The 20,239-nt window shown below is 37.5% G+C and overlaps 1 protein-coding gene across 5 annotated transcripts in view; it reads left to right on the top strand.

Moving 5' to 3' along the window:
* The window catches only part of LOC111078191 (nuclear factor of activated T-cells 5), a 61,949-nt gene that overhangs the window by 21,916 nt on the left and 19,794 nt on the right, over positions 1 to 20,239 (top strand). The window contains exons 1-2 of one of the 5 annotated variants that reach the window (XM_022372751.2): positions 13,192 to 14,085; positions 19,952 to 20,076. In XM_022372751.2, the coding sequence (XP_022228443.2) occupies positions 13,806 to 14,085; positions 19,952 to 20,076 (405 nt within the window). In that variant the 5' untranslated portion in view covers positions 13,192 to 13,805. Of the gene's footprint in view, positions 1 to 13,191; positions 14,086 to 19,951; positions 20,077 to 20,239 lie in introns of those variants that run through there. The other 4 variants (XM_022372752.2, XM_022372747.2, XM_022372749.2 and 1 more) reach the window with 4 other exon arrangements.

Genomic DNA, 20,239 nt, shown 5'->3' with positions numbered 1-20,239 from the left:
AGTGCGAGTTAACATACCACACACATACGCTTAATACGCATGTGCATATTTTCATATGTATGCATGTACCTATGTTGGTTACGCATGTAAATAGTTCTTAGGCAACAGCTGGATCATAGAAAAGTCACAAAAACTAAACCTAGCCTAACCTCCATGCCAGATTTTTAATACTTGTACACAAAATTTAAATGCCAAAGCCCGCTGAGCTAACAGAACTAACAGGGCAACAGAACCATGAGAGATTCTCTGTTATTGCCTCTGCACTGTTACTGTTATTCTTACTTCTACTGTCATTGTTACTCTGATGTTCGAGCATGCGTTTAACAGCTGAGATCACCGACGGCCAATGTGGCGTATGCGTGATATCAGGCCGCCACTGTTGCCATTGCTATATTTAACCAACCAGCAGCGAACCGTCCATGCGATGAAGCAGCTTAAGCATTTACAACAAATTTTGGCAAATAAATAACTAATAAAAGAAAAATAAACGACTGTTCAAAGGCTTCTATTTGAAGGCAATGGGTACTGTGATGTTGAACAATTGGCTGTGGCACAATGGAACAGGCACCACCGATCACTTAAAGTATTTAAATATATATAAATATAACCATGTTCGTCTCTGCCAAAATGAAGAATACTCAGCCTTTCAGACTATTCATCTGCTATGCGGTTGTAATTATGCACAGGTACGAATTTATATTTGCTCAACGAACTATACATACATATGTAGGTATGTATGTATAAATGTATGTATGTATGTTCCTTTGTTCTTATTGCTGTTTTGTTTTTTCTGCGGATTTTATTTTACGAGCAAACCCGTAAAAAAGTGCCAGAATAAACTTTTTCAATAACAATTCAACTCTGGTGTTTTTTATCGCTGTTTGATTTGTTGTTATTATCTGTGTTCCTGTAAATGTTTTTGATTTTTTGCTCTGATTTGATTTTTAGAATAACCGATCGCATTGCAGAACACTTAAATGTTGCTTTTAACGTTCCAAACAGTTCTATAAATATGTAGATATGTAAATATATATTTATGTACGGAAGGCATCCTCTTTTGTGGACATAATTTTTTGTATCCTCATAACTTTTGACCAACTGCATTTTATACAAACATGTGTACTAGGCTGGGCCAAAAAATATTTTTTTCGAAATTCAAACGGGACACCCACTAGTTTTGTGTCCTTGGATTTAATAGTAATTTACATGTTTTTATTTTTTTTTTTTTTAATTTTTTAGAGGTTGCTACCGAATTTTACAAAAAAATTTAATCAAGAAAATTTAAAAAAAAAGTTGTTGCTGAATGAGTTGGATAATTGGTGAAATCTATTGCATATGGGCTAATCCTGCGTTACGGACGTTACATTCGTACGCAAATTTACTTGTTCAAGTTGACACAGCTGGCGTTCACATTGGTATATTTTCATGAAACTTTTACGAAATGCAGTTCTTTGCCCGTTCTTTTAAACTAATTTTAAAATAAAAGGTTTACTGTTTTTGAAAAAAAATTATTCTTGCTTAAAGTTCCGTTACGGACGTTACAAAAAATGGAAGTCGACTTTGAGGCCGCATGCATTTGCACATTTTTTTAGCGAATTTTGCACAATAAACAAAAAAAGTTCACATACAACAAATTAAGTGGAATATAAGACCATATTAATCCAGCAAAGAAAATAAGCATAAGAGTCAAAGAAATCGTAATTGTGTCTGTTATGCACGTTACGGACGTTACGCACGTTGCCACTACTATTTTCCATCAAGCTAATGTGTAATGGAAAATATTTTGATTTTTTCAAATCCTTTAAAGCTCATGAAATCTATTTATTTACTTATTTGGAAAAAAAATTTGTTCAAATTTCATTACTATTAAAATAAAAAACCCTTTTTTCCGATCACATGTTATTTAAACACAGTTGTCCCCATTTGTAGTTCAAATTTTTTAATATATATTGGATAACCTACAAATATGATTTGTATCTTAAATATATAGAAGGTGAAACAAATTTTAAGATTGGCTAACCTCTAAATACTGTAAAGACTGTTTTGCCCACTTTTTTGACCATGGAAATTTCCCTTTAATTTTTTTCAAAATAATGTGAAATGAAGGTATTTGTTTTTCGCTCATCCAAGAATAAAGTGACCACGTAAAACCATACTCTGTTCATAACTTGTTTGGAAACAATTTGTATCAAATTCATTCCATTAACAAAAAATTTGGATTTCCGTTAAGACTTTAAATTGTCTGCCCTTTAGTTTAAATTTTTTCGGATATATTAGATACTACAAATATTGATTCGTATCTCAAATAGTAAATGAATCAAATTTTAGCGTAAGAAGCTAAATGCACGTAAGCTGTTTTGCCCACTTGTTATCCATAAAATATCAACCTTTTTTTAAACTTCTTGATTTTCACTAATAGTTAGTTTTTTAACAAAAAAAAAAACAAAATACCTTATTATCAATATTGACTAGTCTTCTAAGTTTCAATATGTATTTGAAAAAACCACTAACAATTTGGTTTAAATGTATATTTCGCCTTTGTAATTATTTTCGTGGTAGCAACCCCCAAAAATTAAACTAAAAATTCAACTAGTAATTAAAAAAAATTGGTTAGTTTATGAAGCTAGCACAAGAAAAGCGAACTAGGGTATCCCCTAAAAATATCAAAAAAAAATTTCTTGGATTTTCACCCAGCCTTAATTTGTTCCAACAAAAAAAAACTAAAGCTTAGGTAAATATCAGTACAGAAATAAATAAATTCCTTCGTATAGAAAACAAATTATCAAGAATTAAGTGTATTGAAAATTTTTTGGATACAAAAATATGTGCCCTGTTGTGGACATCCTGAAAAATCAGCTTAAAATTAAAAAAAATCATGGGAAAATAAAAGTTTATTTATTTTACTGTCAGAAAGAACAAAATAAGACGAGACGTTTTCACATTACTCATCGCAATTAGAAGCACAATGCTTGCATGAAAAGTAGCTTATTAAAAAACTTTTTTTTTATATCAAATGATTTTTTCGATGTTTGACTTGGCTAAAAACACGTAAAATCCATAAAAAAAAAACAGTGATAAAATACGTAACGTTAAAATCAACAAGGATATTATGCAGTTTCGCAACAAAAATACGCATTAAATACAACAAAACCCGGGGTGTCCACAACCGGTATCTTGACGTGTGTCAAAACCGGGCCTGACAGACATTTTTTCCAAAAGACCAACAAATTATGTTATGCATAGATTTTGTTTAAAAACGAAGATAAGTCACAAACTACAATGACAACTTTGCAAGGAAAGCAAAACACTACAATTTTTGGACTAAATTTATATCAATGTATTGCACTTTAAAAATAATAAAAATCAGTTTTAGGCGTTTTTTTCCCCAATTTTTGTGTTTTGCTCACAGCATCTACCCCAATGTCGATATTTGTTTCGTTATCTGCACGAATACTGTGTATTGTCAACAAATATGACTCACAATACTCAGATCAGTAGCAAACCAGTTTCTCAGTTTGGAAGTTGCATATATGCGGAACATTCGTTGGAATCGGAGATCGGAGCACTTAACACATATGTAGCCGGCATAGGAACGATCGGTTCAAAAATAAAGGAGAAAACTCGTGAAGAACACTTTCACATTTTGTCAGCGGTGGTCGAAATAATATTTCTAAAAGCATTTCTCACAGATTTTGGTTCCAACTCACTAAATCAAATATTTCGTAATAAGGATTTGATGGATAATTTGTAAAAAAGTATGTATGTATAATGAACATGACATAAAAAAAAAAAAATGATAAAATGGAAAATGTAATAAAAAAATGATGTTATCGTTCTAAAGATAATTAAAAAAAAAAACATTGTATTTAAAAGCCGATTAAAAGCCGATTTGAGTAAAAAAAATTAGTTTAATGTAACTCATTTTTGAATCTTGTGTACTTATGTCTCCAAAAAAGGTTTTTTATTATACAAATAGTTATGTATGTTGTTTTTTGTATTATAAAAGTAGAGTCGCGGCCACAGCAGCGACTTGCAACGTTCCCGCTCGTTTTGTGTGTAAACTCCCTAAATTAAACTCACTAAATTAATTTGTATTTTTTCACAAATCTTTGTCACAAATGGCATAAACTACAATTTCGAAGGTACCGTAAACGAAATATAATTAAGAAAACAATTTCCCATGGCTGACTTCTCTGCCACAAAACCGCTCTCTCTCTCTTTTTCTCGTCTACTGGTGTTCCCTGAAAGAGTAAGCTTAATATAACGGCCGGTTAGTACTTCGTTGGTGTGAAAAAAACCTAAGATAATTAGTAAAGTTTGATCAAAGTCGAATGATAAAGTTATCTCTTGTATACGCCGAATGGATGTCAATTAGCGGAAGTTCCGTCAGAGTCTTTTCAAAACCCTTTATAAAACTAATAGTGGTTTTAATGTTGAAAAATTGTTGCCTTTCTGTTCTTCTGCATTTTATCAACACATGATTATATAAGTATTCGTTAAAAACTCTTAAGCCACCAAATAGAAGAAAAACTTTACTTTTTTTATACTGATCAGCAATGTATGTTTCTGTGCAAACGAATCTCTCTGTTTTGAAGTTGTGTTTTCATGCATAGAGAGATCATTCGTTGGAATCGACTGGATCCGACCACGATATCATATACTATGCCAATATAATATAAGCTGCCAGGGAAACGATATATAGATGGTTGGGTGACCTATTCGAAACCAGTTTATTCGTCGTCTAATTTACAGGGTATATACAGTTCGGGGCGGCGAAGATAGCTTCCTTACTGGTTTCATTAGGACTTTGTTTTGTTTAATAATGTTGTTAGCGTTTTATTGTCGCGTCCCGAGTCGAAAACCCCAGTTCAAAGCAGACGATAGACAGTGAGAAAAAGCGACTGACTGAATGGGAAATAAGGTGAATGGAAAGGGAGGAAAAGAGATGACGGAGAATCGTCGCGTTAATCGATACGAAATAAATCGTATAAAGTCGTGATTAACCATTTAACATGATAAAGATGTTGAGATCTGTACATATGCATGTATGAATGTATGTATGTATCTGCCACACATAATGTACAGCATCTCTGATACATATGTGTACTCTCCCCTCCCCCTGAGGTGAAGAGCTGCTCGCTCCTTCTCGTTCTGGAATTTCTGTGTGATTCGCGAATCCCGTTGGGGTAAGACGCACATATCAAGACAAATTATTGAAAATCATTTGGCAATTCTGGTGGGTATACTAATTGGGGTGCCAATCGAAACAAATCGAAGCGCGGCAAATTAAATCGGGCCGGACGCATATTCATCAAAGTACAGTCCGTGTCAAAAGAGCCACGAATTTTCGTTAAAAGCTCAAACTTTTGGCGGGCGACACCACATCGCCTGGCCAGTTCGGCGGGAAATGCATTGCAGTTGTTAAACGCACGGTGTTGGGGGGGCTACGGCTACCAAACCTAAATCTACATCACAAGATCGCGAGAAAGATTTTCCCAATTCGTAATATTTTGTAGCTGGCGACTAAATTTAATTAATTATACTTAACATTTTTACTTCTACCTCGCACATTTGTCATTTAGTACCGATGTATAATTTATAACATTTTGTTCGTTGACAGAACAATCCAATGATGATGATAATGATGATGATTGCATCTCATGTACGAGTATTATTTTCTGATTTTTGTGTCGATGGTTGTTGCTGTTGCTGCTGCTGCTGCTGTTGCTGTTGTACCAGGGAATGTATTATATTATACCCTACTTCTCGGCCCCAGTGCGTGGCGCGGCGACCTTAGCGTCGATCGGCCCAAAGAGCAGCAGCAACACGAAAAAACATTTACTAAGCATTTTCAAGGTTCAAGGTTACAACCTGCACTTATTAATACGGTTTATTGTACTTTTGCGTTCCTTCTTTTCACCGCTGCACCCTGCACCTGCACCACTAGCAGTACCAGTAACAATACTAGCACGAGCAACAACAACAACAACAACTGGAGCAACAACAACTACTACATACATATAGTAGTCGCTTGACCCGCAGGAACAATTGGCTTCTATAATTATTTATACGATGTTTCATTTGTTTTGGAATTTTTCCATTTTCTGAGATTGCAATTTGCAACAAACGAAAAAGTAGGGAAAACAAACTTCATCAGCTCATAAAGGGGCGGATAAGGTGAGAAGGGGAAAGAGATTCATTGGGGCATTTAATACGATATATAGTTTTAGCTGAAGTCTTAGCTTTAGTAGGAACTACTAAAACTGCGTAGCTGATTATAATCAGCTTTCGGTTTTTGTATCCACTTACTCCATGCCAGATAATTATCTTCTAGGACAGAGTACCTCTTCTGAGTCATTATTATCCAAAACATATCCATTCTCAAAATTGCGAGACTCTGGGATCGTATGTAGAAGTAGAGAGATGTATTTAAGAAGAGTTAAGGGGTATATTAGATTTGTGGTAAAAGTGGATGTGTGCAACGCAGAGAAGGAAACGTTTCCGACTTCATAAAGTATATATATTCTTGATCAGCATCATTTGCCGAGTCGATATAGCCATGTCCGTCTGTCCGTCTTGATGAGCGCCTAGATTTCAGAGAGTATAAGAGCTAGGGCAACCAAATTTGGTTTCCAGACTCATGTGATATCACATTGCTACAAGTGTATTTCAAAATTTCGCCCCGCCCCCTTCCGCCACCACAAAGAACGAAAATCTGTGGCAGGCACAATTGTAAAGATACGATAAAACTAAAAACGCGGTATCGTAGAAAATGCCCATATCAACCTGATTGCCGAATCAGATCGGATCATAATTAAAGCCAGAATGAAGAAATTCATTTTCAGTTGCTTTCCCCGCCTACTTCAGCCAGAGTCGCGCTACTCATTCTCTTTCTCGCTCGCACACTCTGCCGCGTTCAGTGCGTGAACGCCCTCTAGCGGAGATGATGTAGAATCTAAATGGTACATGTACAATATACATTTTAGATGTAGAATATACATTGTAGATGTAGATAGCAGATGTAGAAAAAAAATATAAAATGGACCTTTTTTTTAATTCTAAAATTCTAAAAAATCATGCTCAAAAATGAATATACTGACTGAGTACGGGTATAAGTATAGTCGCGTCCCCAGAAGCGACTCACACGTTCCTTCTCGTTTATTTTTAAGTCTTTCCTTAGCGGTAAAGCCTCATTTTCATTGACCGTTAGTCAAGATATTTTTAGAAAAATAAGGGAAGACAGAATCGATAACTGTTACTTTTGAATTGTGGTTTATTGTTAACCTCCACGAAATATAAACACTTTTTGTTGTCTTACTTGAATAGGAACATTTCCTTTTTATCGCAGATTTTTCAAGTGCAGGTATCAAAGGGCATCCAACCATTTTTAGTATTTATTGAATGGTTTACAATGTATTTTTAGGATGCTTTGCTGACATGTGAGTTTCTGATTAAACTCCATTTTACAGGAGTGTAAGAACCAGAACCTAGAAATCATTGATTAGCAACTGTACTATATTAATAAAATTCATTTGCATTAAGCTTTTCAGGGAAACAAGTATTAGAAAGAGACTGAGACAATTTTCAGTGCTATGCACCATGCCAAAAACCATTAAAAGTTAATACGTGTTCTGCTATTTAAATTTCTGTTGCATTAAAAAGTGTGATATTTTCTGGGATAACCCTCATATACATTTTTTTTGTACACCCATAAACGAAAAGTTCATCTTGAGAAAATACATAAATTTACACATGAATATTTCTGTTTCATGTTCTTCGACCATTTTTGTTCAACTTATTGTTGATGCATCGCCAATCCGCTTTAAAACCGGTACAAAGATATTCAATGCGCAACTGGACGTCCTAGATCGACCTTTGGGCATAAGTTGACAAACTTCCATGCAAAACCTCTTAAAAGTCCTTGTGCCACAAAATTATCTATGTCGTTGGTGTAAGAAACAAGAAAAAATGTGTATATCGGTATGGATGTTTTAAAGCGAGCCAAATACAACAAAAGTTTTCGCAACGAACCATTCCAAATCAAATGGTAGCGTGTTTTGTCGAAAGCTGGTCATATGGCAACTTTTTCGATAGAGAAAATTAAAAAGATAAATTCTGAGTGGTAAATATCCATTTTTTGGCCGGAAGTTATAGGAAAATCGAGGAAAACCAACCTCCCAATACGGATTTTACTTTAATACCACACACACCGCCCCACTTAACAGATTTGTTGAGCACCCAAAACATCCAATCAAGTGGTCATCTGCCTTGCGGACATGTCCTTACAACGTTTTTGACGCCGAAAAAGGATAACGAAGCCTTGATTTAGAGGTAATTTCTTATGAGTGCCAGGGCTACGAAAAAACTTAAAATGTTTCAAAATGTGGTTTCATCTTCTGGGAGAGTATGGCAAAAACCAATAAAACCATTTTCAGCCTCAAAAGTTCGTTTTTTGACAGTTAGATCAGAAACTGAAATAGCAATAGACGCAAAACACACATTTCCATATATGTAGCTCTGTAGTGATCCTAAATGTATTGAAAGTTAGCTTAGTTAACCAATGGACATTTAATGATATTACAACTTTTATTTTTTTCGATTTTGTATTCCTATATTTTCTATTGCTATTATTTTCTACGAGAAAGATGATTCTCTCTTACATATTTAAGTACCTATCTACTAAAAACACAAAAAAATTGGCCCAGTCGAGGCTAATGTAAAATTGTTTTTTTACTTTTATCACACCGAAATTTTGTAACGTAACGACGGTAAAGCACTTCAGATGCCTCCGCAGATTGAATATAAAAAAAAGGAAATATTCCTGTGTATACAAAATATGAGAATGAACTCTCAATACCTACAAAAAATCCTATAAAAATAAGTCCTACCCGATCCGCAGAGTTTCACAATTTTGAACCTCAACCTCAAAAGCCTAGACTTTATTATTATTATGTTAAATAATGTTTAGGAACGTAGGAACGTAACACCAGAATATATGTGCCTATATACAACCTTCCATAGTAACGAATCGCATATATATGTATGTATGTAACTCAGACTGTTTAAATGACATAGATTTATTGGGCGTCTAACATTTCCTTACTGACTTAGCACTATCTCTTCATTCACCGCTAATCCTTGGCTCCTGTATTGAAAACTGCGTGCATCATATATGCGTTAGCATTAGGATCCTGCGGTATTGGTCATCAGCTTAGATAGAAGACAAATGTATGTATGTCCGCTGCTGCCAACAGCCGAAAAAGATGGGCGACACCGCTGCGTATGAGCTTTTTGTAGTGTATTTTTCTAATGTGGACGCACAAGAGCTACACCTTCCCTCACGCTCCACCATATCGCTACCTTCGGCATTCCCCTCTTCATAATTTTCAATGCTAAAGAAAAAGAGTTATCATCAATTGTTATTGTTTTTGTTGCTGCTGCTGCTGCTCCTCTGCTCTGATAACACGCACTTTTGAGTTGTGCGGGTGTGTGTGCTCTCTTTGCTCTGCTCTCCCGCTTCTTCCATCTGCTCCAATCTTCTCTGAAGTAGACGACGTTGGATCCGATTTACAAGTGTGCTCTAGAAAATTACATACATATTTGGGCCCGTTTTGCACAGTGGATAACGAATAAAATTAAAATATACAAATTTTAAAAACATACATGTGTATGTATGTATGCATGTATGTATGTACTTGCAACATCTAAATACAAAAATATACGTACATATACCTTGTAAGTACATATGTGTATATATTTTTTTTTTATTTTCAATTGATCGTCCACTGTGCTGAGGCAGCCATCGGCTAACCAAGTAAAAATTAACACCATTTCAGCTGTTGTTATTGTTGGCGCGCTACTGAAAGCCGACGTTAGTGAATGCTCGTGAATGTTCGTGCTCGTGCGTGTGTAAGAGAGCGCGAGACTGAGAGATAGTGATAGAGAGCGATGCAAATGCATTTTTAGGTAAATACAGTGTATGGGAGTCACATAAAAAGTGAGTCGGTTCTTCAAAACTCGTATGTACATACATACATACATATGTACATACATACATACATACATACATACATACATACATACATATGTACATACATACATACATATGTACATGGATCTGCTTGGACTGGCGATATCTGGTCACACCTGCCAAAATATTTGTGTGCGCCTAAACCTAAACACAGCCGTGAACATCGCTTGGCGTATACGTGTACGGTTACGGTTACGGTTACTCGTGGTGTGTAGTGTGTGTAGACATTCCTTTCTGTCTGACCCTGACAGTCTGTCTGAAATTGACCGCACTCTTCCAGCTCGCTAACATCGGCGGCGCAGTTGTGCGTATCATCATCATCATCACATCCAGCGCACACACTCAAGCGTGAGCTGTCCGCTCGGCTGTTAATTAACAGCTACGCATCGAATTCGTGTACGGATGGTTAGGTTGGTGGAGAGGCGTACGGAGCAGCAAAGCGCAGCCGCAGCAGCAGCCGCGACCGCAGCTTCCGAAGATGTGCATATTGCTTCCAATTGGTCTTCCAGTGCTCTCAGTCGCGCGCTCGCCCGCTGGGCACTGCTTTATCAATTCGAGGCTGCAATCAGTGCCGAACCACAACAACACCCATACACACACACACACACACGGGCTCTTCTCACAAACACATACACAGCCATACATAGATATCAATTAAACCCGTTGTCGTCATAGTTGCCAGCCACGCGTACACTTGTCGCAGCCGCCATCGATTCGCTCTCACTTCTCCATGCTCTGGGCTTTGAGTGTTCTCGCTCTCTATCTCTCCCTCTCTCTCTCTCTCTCTCTCTGGTTTTCTCACTATCTCTCTTGTTGAGGGGGCAGCATCAGGCCAGGCCAGGCCAGGCCAGGCCAGACCAGACCAGGCATCATTACAGTTTGTCGTTCTTTCGGGATTTAGTTCATCGATCTCAGCGTAAGTGTCCACATCGTGCCACCGCTTGACTCGCGATTCGTTTTCGGTGTCGGTGTCGGTTTCGGTTTCGGTATCGTATCGGTATCAGTCAATTCTCGGTTTCAGCTGAAACATTTGCGTTTTCAGTTAAATCTACTATACATTTTTTTTACGTATTTTTTTTGTGCGTGCCTAGTGTTGCCCTGGGATTCGCACATAACATTCTATGTATATATTCAGTGTTGCATTATTTTTGCATTGCTTAGATCCAGGCAGTGTTGAGGCACAATGGAACCCAATTGTCGAAGAAAAAGGGAAATCCATTTCCATTTAAACCTCTCCAAAGGAGTGGCGATCGTGTTCTGTGGTAGAGACAAAGGTCTCTCAGCCAATTCGCGCGTTTATCTTATCGCCTTAGCCAGAGCGGGCGACCTCCAGAGAAGAAGCGGCCAGTGCGCAGAGCCCAATCGCAGTACCCGAGACCCCCACACCGGATCGAACCGGACTAGCGGCAGTCGGAGTCCGCCAGCAAAGTCCTTGCAAAATACAGACAGATTTCCCCAGTTTTTTCTCCTTCGCCTTCGTTAGATATTCTAATTTACATTGTAATGATACAAAGAGAAAAGGAATTAACAAAAAATCGCTGCAAAAAATTAGAATCGATGATTATTATAATAGAGGTTTCCCTCTGTTTCCCCGCCTCTCTCTCTCCCCTTTAAGAAATTTAAAAGAATATCTGAATGAATGATTTCTGGGAAAGGAACAATTTGATTTCAAGGGAAGAGAAACAATATGTCAGCTAAATTTACCAAATTATTATACTGAAAATTGGCAGAAGAATATTAGATTTGTGTAAAATAGCCTAAACAAATGAATTCTTTCTGAGAGCTGTATTCAGAGTTTTAGAACGGGAGAAATTATCTATTGCTCTTTGGGCGAAGCTATTCGCGAAGCAATGATTTTTCCCACTACCTTCAAGGAAACTAGCAACTAGTACATCGATATTCCACTCAATACTATTTTCTGTTTTTCCGCAACCCCCATCCTTGCATTACTGCAAAACTTTCGTATCCGCATAGATAATCTAGAGTCTAGACACTTTTGTAAGCTTTTGTTATAAAGTTTCACCGGTAAAAAAATGACGGTTCCTCTGTCAAAGCAGCATACAGGTCTGATAAACATAATCTCCGGACCGTCCATTCGAATCGGATCAGATGGCATCCGTCTAATTCTGCTCATTTCGGGCGAGTTTATACGTATTATGATTCTAATGTGGGTCAATGAAACAAGATCAAGATTTTTCACAAAGCCAACGGCACTTAATATAAAAATTTACATACATGCATACATTTGTGTGTATGTATTGTATTGCCTATGCATGTACATATGTATTTGTAAGACTGCTGATAAATGCACCGTGCACCCCTACATTTTCAATTAGCATTTAATCAAGCCAAGAACTTGCCGCCTTGGCATTTGATTGTCAAAAAAAAGAAATACAAAAAACGAACAAAAGTTTAAACCGAACCTGCTCTGGTTGTCGGGGCGGGGGGTGCTGCTGGCAGCATTATCTGTGTCAACGAGTCGTGGCTGAGAGGGGGCTTGCGGTAGATAGATTACGCCAAGAACCAATCGAGCTGCACCCGATTAGAATGATACATAAATATGTTGATGCTGCAGCGGTTGCACAGAGAAACCACACACACGAAAAAATAAATGAAAAAAAAAGAACGTAACGCCCGCGTCCACTGCGACCTTGCCCTTTGTCCACTCGAAAGAGCCGCCTCTCTCTTCCTTTTGCGTGCAGAAAAGTAAAAGGGAAGAGAAACCCGTTCCAGTTCGTCTGCTTATTTTGCTACGGTGTAACTGTTAATTGAGCAGCCAAGTAGGAAGCGCCCAAGCGCAAGGAGGAAACATTTCAAGGTAGACCCCCCCCCCCCCCCTTCTTCCACCGAAAGAGGAAACATGTTTCGGAACAGACTGAGAGAGTGCACTTAAGGCGATGATCATCGAATTCCGCCCGTGCCTCTCTTTTCATTTTCCTTCTTTCCTTCTTGTTGGTGCTGTTCTGCCTTCCCTGGACTTTGGCAGCGGTTCGGCTTGGCCGCGATAAAAACAAAAAAACGCACGCAAAGGGCACAATCGGCAACGGCATCGGAGTCGGCCTGTAAAAACAAAAGGCCTTAAATAAAGAGATAAATAACGCAAAAGCAAATTTACGAAACAAAACAAAAACTCAAAATAAATGTAAACTTTGTTGTTAAGCGTTTTAATTCCTGATCTGATCGGCGTCGACTTCGGGACTCGGTTAATGCGCGACGCGACCCTTTTAAAGTGTCTTTCGTAGCCGACTTAGTGGCGATTCGTCTGTGCTATTTTACGCTGAATGGGTGCTTTCAGAGAGTTTATTCTTCGTTTGCGTTTTCCCGAGCAATTCGCGTGCGTTTTTGTAAAGAGTGATTTAATTTTGCCTTCGTCTATTCCTTTTTTTTTGTTTTTGCACACCAAGCTGGCCGACAACAACAAAAACAACAAAGCAACCACAACAAAAACTGACCGCAAATGTATTTATTGTAAAACATTTATCAGAAGCATCAAGAACAAACAACAAATGTACAAAGAATCCCCAATGAAATGCCAAATAAAAAAATAATCAACATATTAAATTAGTTAACGACTAAATCAAGAACAAAACGTGCCAACAATTATTACCAAAAATAGAACAATCTATGCCTACGCAAATAATTATAGAGTACATTAAGAGCACATATCCAAAAAAGAGAACGAGAAGCAGGAGAGCGGGATAGCGGGAAAGACAGCAAATGCAGAAAGTCGCAAGATTACCGCAAGAGAGCGACCAGTAAAGATATCCCCCCCACAATGCGCTTCACCTACAATCAGTATAAACACTACGAGTCGGGCTACCGGATTCCCTCCAAGATGCACAATCTGAGCCATCATCAGCACCATGGTGGTGGCAGCAACAACACTGGCGGTGCTGGTGCCAGCGGTGGAGGTGGAGGAGGAGGAGGAGGAGGTAGTAACAACACCAGCAATAATCACTATGGTCACCATTACAACAACAACAATAACAACAACAACAACAACACAGGAAGCACCAATATACAGGCCTACCAGCACCATTACAAAAGCAACTTCGGTAAGGAAGCGAAATCAAAAGATGTACCAGTGGTAAATACACATGTACATATGGTCATCTGTGCATACATACGTATCTACATCAGTGATCGGCATGGCCCTATCTTGTGAGGACAGATGCCGCTACAGGTACAGAGTAGAAGAGCGATTCGGCACCAATCCAATCATATTTTTACGTTTTCTGTGTTGTTCCGTTTTGCCTCCCTTTGGTTCTCAAAACCAGTCCAGGACTAGATATCTGACTAGCCCGTATGCGCTAGCGGCTAGCCCGCCCATGAACCACCGCCTACCATTTCAATGTAATTTCCCTATTCCGTTTTATTAGGGCATGTAATTGGCGTGGAATGTTATTGTATTGTATTTTACTGATCTCTGATGTAAATATAAATATGCAAAACCAGCCGACGTGATACATATGTATATAGTATTTGCAGCCATTCACGATTTTTCATTGCTCAGTAGTCCTTCATATTCTAAACAGACGACTTACACACATATAAGCGGATTAAAGAGAGCGCTTAAGCAAGGTAACAGCCCATGAACGCTTCTTATCTGCAGTACATGCTGATAAATAGATTACGAAAATGAAAGGGATTTGCCTGTAAGAGTTCGGAGTTAGGACAATTTTAATTGCACCGATCTGTATTGTTCCATGCACTTTCATCATACATATATGTACGATGAGCATGTATGCAGTATATTTGAACTATAAGCTTTTAAGCAAGTCTCTCTTTCTCTGCTGACGGACCGATTTGATAGACATCTGTTGCTATGCCTGCTGTCATATCTGCATTAAAGAACTCTTTTAAAACTCATTTTTGATCAAATTTCTACACTGTGATAACAAACGATAAGCTTTTGATATCGATATATGTACATACATATGTATATGTATAACGTACGCAAATCTAGAAATGGAGGGCGTCAATTACCAAAGAGGCGGCGCCCAGTTGTCGCTGGTGATTCAAGTTTTTCCCAACGCTAGATTTGGTTTCGTTAACGACAGTATTCGCCAGTTGCCAGGTTTGCCCAATGCGATAAGATTACTCGGCAGTCGCGACAGAAGAAAAACAACCCAACAACCCAACAACCAAACAAAACCAACCCAAGTAGGAACAATGGCCAAGTACGAATCGGGCGACCCTCCCCCCCACCAGTACAAAAACGATATATGTATGTACATATGTACATTAGGGTTAGGCCTATTTAAAAAAGTGTAATTTTCAAATGTTCAGGATATACAAATGTTCTTTTTGGCTTAATTTTATTTACAGAAAATTATACACATTTTTAATTTGGAAAATTCAAATTTTTATTTGTATTTTGCCCTTTAGTTGAATACATTACATACATACAGGACAACATACCAGCAGAAAAGTTCGAAAGTGGTTCGAGAACAGTTTAATTAATGTAATGGATTAGTCTATTCAATCCCAATAGTTCAGCCCTCACACAGAAAATCTGTAAACTGAAGATAGAAAATATGTTTCTAATGCGAAAACAAAGAACAATTTTGATATTTGGACTATCGTGCATGATTATTGTAGGTTCAATACACTTAATTTTATAATATCTCGCATATTTGCGTTGTTTTACTTTATTGACAATCTGTTTCGCTTCATTTCTTCCAGTCTGTTATTTTGTATTGGAGTCTGCGTTTAAATATAGATCTCCGAACTCCAGAAACAACTGTCCCTCCATAACTCCGTAATACGAGTCTCGATCGCTTGTCTGTTCCACACCTGTGTTAAGCTACGGTACAGCCCAGTGCCCAGTAGCCATCCACCAAAATAGGTTGAATGAAGGGTGAATGGGAGGAATGTGAAATTGAATGAGACTCATTTCCCACTATTTTTGCCTCTTACATCTTGTGTTTTGTGGCATGGCGATAGTAACAGTAGTTGTATCTCTCGCTAAGTGATAATGGAAGTGGCTGATTGATGATGGAAATCATATGGTAGATTACAATATCTCTTGAGTATCTTCTAATTATCTTTCTATCCATCGACTTGTATCTTACAGTGCAAATGTGTGCATATCTGCCATGACAATGCAGCTTATCCTCTGCTCTCCCACTGTTAGATCTTATCGCAGTCGATCCCCTGCCTTACTTCCTCCCTGGCTTCCTCTAAGGCTCGTTTCTTTGGGCTCGGTAGGTAGGCACGTTCCGCAAGTCCAAAGACAAATATTGGTTTATTTGGTTGCCACTCAAGGTTAGGCAGGCGGCTGAAAGGGTGTGAATCGGATCATTTTGGGTCGGATCAAATCGGGTGGGTTGGTTATGGGTCGGTTTGATTGTGTCATAAAACGTTCTCACTTTTTGTGGGCGCAAATGACGTCACAGAAATCAATGTACACTAAGAGAAAAATGTCATAGTAAAAAAAAAAAAACCACACCCATGTCTACATAAGTCTTCACAACTTTTCCGCTTCAAGCCAAAACTTTTTATACCCGTACTCAAAAAAGAGCTAAGGGGTATATTAGATTTGTGGTAAAAGTGGATGTGTGTAACGCAGAGAAGGAAACGTTTCCGACCCCATAAAGTATATATATTCTTGATCAGCATCAATTGCCGAGTCGATATAGCCAGGTCCGTCTGTTCGTCTTGATGAGCGCCTAGATTTCAGAGACTATAAGAGCTAGGGCAACCAAATTTGGTTTCCAGACTCATGTGATATCACACTGCTACAAGTGTATTTCAAAATTTCGCCCCGCCCCCTTCCGCCACCACAAAGGACGAAAATCTGTGGCAGGCACACTTTTAAAGATTCGATAAAACTAAAAACGCAGTATCGTAGAGAATGACCATATCTACCAGATTGCCGAATCTGAACCAGAGCGGGTTATAATTATAGCCAGAATGAATAAATTTAATTTTCAGTTGCTTCCGCCGCCTCCCCCTGCCAGAGACACGCTACTCATTCTCGTTCTCGCTCGCACACTCTACCGCGTTCAGTGCGAGAGCAACCCCTAGCGGAGGAGATGTACAATCTAAATGGTACATGTAGAATCTACATGTTAGATGTAGATAACAGAGTCGCGTCCCCAGAAGCGACTCACGCGTTCCTTCTCGTTTTTTTTTTTAGATTTGATGCTTTAAAAAGGATAAATGACATTTTTATTTCTATTGCAGAAAATTTTCAAAGAATTAAAAAAAAATGTTTTTTTTGCGATTTTTTTTTTTAACGCCTCGCTTTTTCACATAATTTAAGTCTTGTAATAAACGTTGTCATTCTGAAAAGCTCATAAAGTGAACCGGAATGTTTGGTAGCTTCAGTTTACCGTCTGGGAAATATCAAGCTTTCAAATCAAAAATTTATCAATTTTGGAAGGTTTTTTTTTTTTTCAAAATTTTGACTTTAAAAACTTAAGACAGGTCGAAATAATATTATATCCTGTGTCTTTGTATTTTTTGTGTATAGGTGCATTAACTAAGCGTCGTTGAATTATGTCAATCAGGATCACTTTATAAGTAGCTGCAAAAAGTCGGTTCGGCTCGAAGCGTTAACAAAAAGATCAACTTGGTTGAGTAGTGTAATTAATCCAAATTGGAACTATATTTAATTCAAATGTGAAATTTATACATGATTTAATTTTTATATATAGTATATATGTTTTAAATTCGTACTCTCGGGCAAATCTATTGGTATATATTTACTTACATATATGTAAGTACATTTGATAATATAAATAAGTGTACCTATTCGATTGTCAGGTCTTTTTTCGGTGGGTGTATGTTTGTTTCCTACTCGTACAAACGAAGTGTCGCATTTCCATGGTTATTTGTTTAATTGGGCGCAAACTTGTTAAGAAGTTATGTTCATATCTTGTAAATGCTGCCATAATTATTTTATTCTTCTTTCCCAAGACAAGGGACATTCAAACACATGCATAGACGTAAAGTACATGCATACATATGTACATTGACATATATTATTTTGGCTAAGTTATCGAACAACCGAACAACAACGTTGCATTGTAACGATTCTAGAACTTTGGAAATTCTCTTTTTAAAAAATGATCAAATTGTCTTTGCCAATGATTTGCGTTTTTATTAAATGCTCACCGAAAAACCAAATGTTTTTTGTGTATTTTTGTGTGTTTATTGAATGGATAAATAAAGAAACGTTCGCAAAATACAATATAAAATATGGTGAAAGATTAAAGAAGACAAAGCGGCTCAGGAATCAGGCAGGGGAGTGCAGTGTCGGAGCTGGAGATTGTTCATGTTAGTCGGGTTTGTTCCGTTTTTACTGGGATTTGTGTGGACCGCCGGCCTCCCTGGCACTTTTATCAGCTCTGCTCTCGGGTGCTATTGTGGTTGTGGCTGTATGATAATATATATACATATGTACACGTACACATAAAAATATATTTATATAGAACTTCTTATGAATCTGGGGTCTCAGAATGCGAAGTAAAACGAATGCAAACGCAGTTAAAATTGAAATTGTGCATCAATTGAGATCGTGCGAGCGGCAACAATGAGTGATATTCCAGCAACAAAAGTAACAGTAACAAAATCAGAAACCACAGCAACAATAGGGAATATTCTATGCTCTGATCTACATACATGCATATGTACATATACGGACTATGAGTCTGTGAGGTTCTGCACTGAGAAGAAGTTCAATGCACCCGAACCCATCCCGCCGCCGCCGCCGCCGTAGCATTATCAGTTTCCATGGCAGTAACTTAGCTCACGAATGGAACGGAACGGAATGGAATAGATCGGAACGGAGCACCAGACAATGCAATGCTCGTTCTGTCCCCGCGCTGCAGTGCTCTGGGACACCCTTCCATTGTACACATATCACTGAACAAAGTTATATATATGTATATAGTATATGGAAATATAGAGCTTGATGAGATTGGTTGTAGGTCTACGGAGACACGGGAAGATAAATCTGAATATATCAGATACGAAAGATATCATCTTTAATATTATGTTTGGAAATAAATAATTATACTACTTATGTACACATACTACCTATATATGGGCAGTTCCTATCTGGCGTTACGTTACATTCGTACGACAAAATGTTGAAAAAAATAGTCAAAAATCTGAAATTTGGGAAAAAGATTATCCTCGTTGAATATACTTTAGTTAGACCTATATTCACAAAAAAAATGGAAATAATCGAGCGTACGGTTTTAAAGATATAAGCCAAAGTATGACCTAAAAGTGCGTTACATAAAACAGAAGTGGTTTTCGAGGTTTGGGTACAAAATGGAAAAACTCTGCGAATTGGATAGGGCTATCTGTTTAACATTTTTTGTGCTAATAAATGAAGTATTGAGAGTTAATTTTCAAACTTATTAAATGTAAAAACTTGTCCTCTTTTTTTGTTAAAAATCCGCGGAGGCATCTGGCGAACGTTACTGGCGTGACGTTACCAAATTCCGCGATTATAAAAGCCTAAAAATATACTGTTAGCCGAGGTTGGACAAACACTCTGATAATGATTTTTAGTTTAATATGTTAGAAAGACTTTAAGGAGAAACTTTTATCAATAATCATTTTCTTCCTAGGAGATAATAGTAAAAGAAAAATGTCTATAAAAATACCAGAAAATACAAAAAACGTGAACTTTTGCTTATTTTCATAGATTTTGGATGAAAGTTAATGAAATTATATGTCAATAAAGTAAATTAGTTACCTTTCCATAAATTTAGAAAAAAATATCCGGATAAAAATTATATGGAAATCGGTTTTTATTGACTTTTTATGATTTTTGGCCTGGTGGACCTTTTGGCGGAACTGCCCATATGTACATATATGTAAATCTTAATTATAAATTTATGTTTTGACATCAAATACAGATTTGTTTTTAATTGATATGTTTCTCTTAATCACTTTCCATAGGCATGCGGATGACCATGTCAACCAATTCCACAATGAGTGCCCGAATACATCGCAAGGGATTTCGGATACCCTCGAAAAGACAGCCCGGAAAGGGCTTGCCAGGCAAACTGCATACCATAACTAGGGTAAGCTGTGAAACAGAGAACGAAAATACTCTCATCCCGGGAGTCGGTATAGCCATACCCCTTCTGTCTGTCTGTTGAATGCCTGTTCTTTCTTGTGTCTTTTTACATGGAGAATCAAAACTGTTTAGGATTAGTCGTATCATAATGGTTAACATGGAACCAT

This window comes from Drosophila obscura, unplaced genomic scaffold, assembly GCF_018151105.1.
Source record: "Drosophila obscura isolate BZ-5 IFL unplaced genomic scaffold, ASM1815110v1 contig_74, whole genome shotgun sequence".
NCBI lineage: Eukaryota > Metazoa > Arthropoda > Insecta > Diptera > Drosophilidae > Drosophila > Drosophila obscura.
Note: the sequence above shows the minus strand (reverse complement) of the source record. Positions and strands in the feature narration are given on the sequence as shown.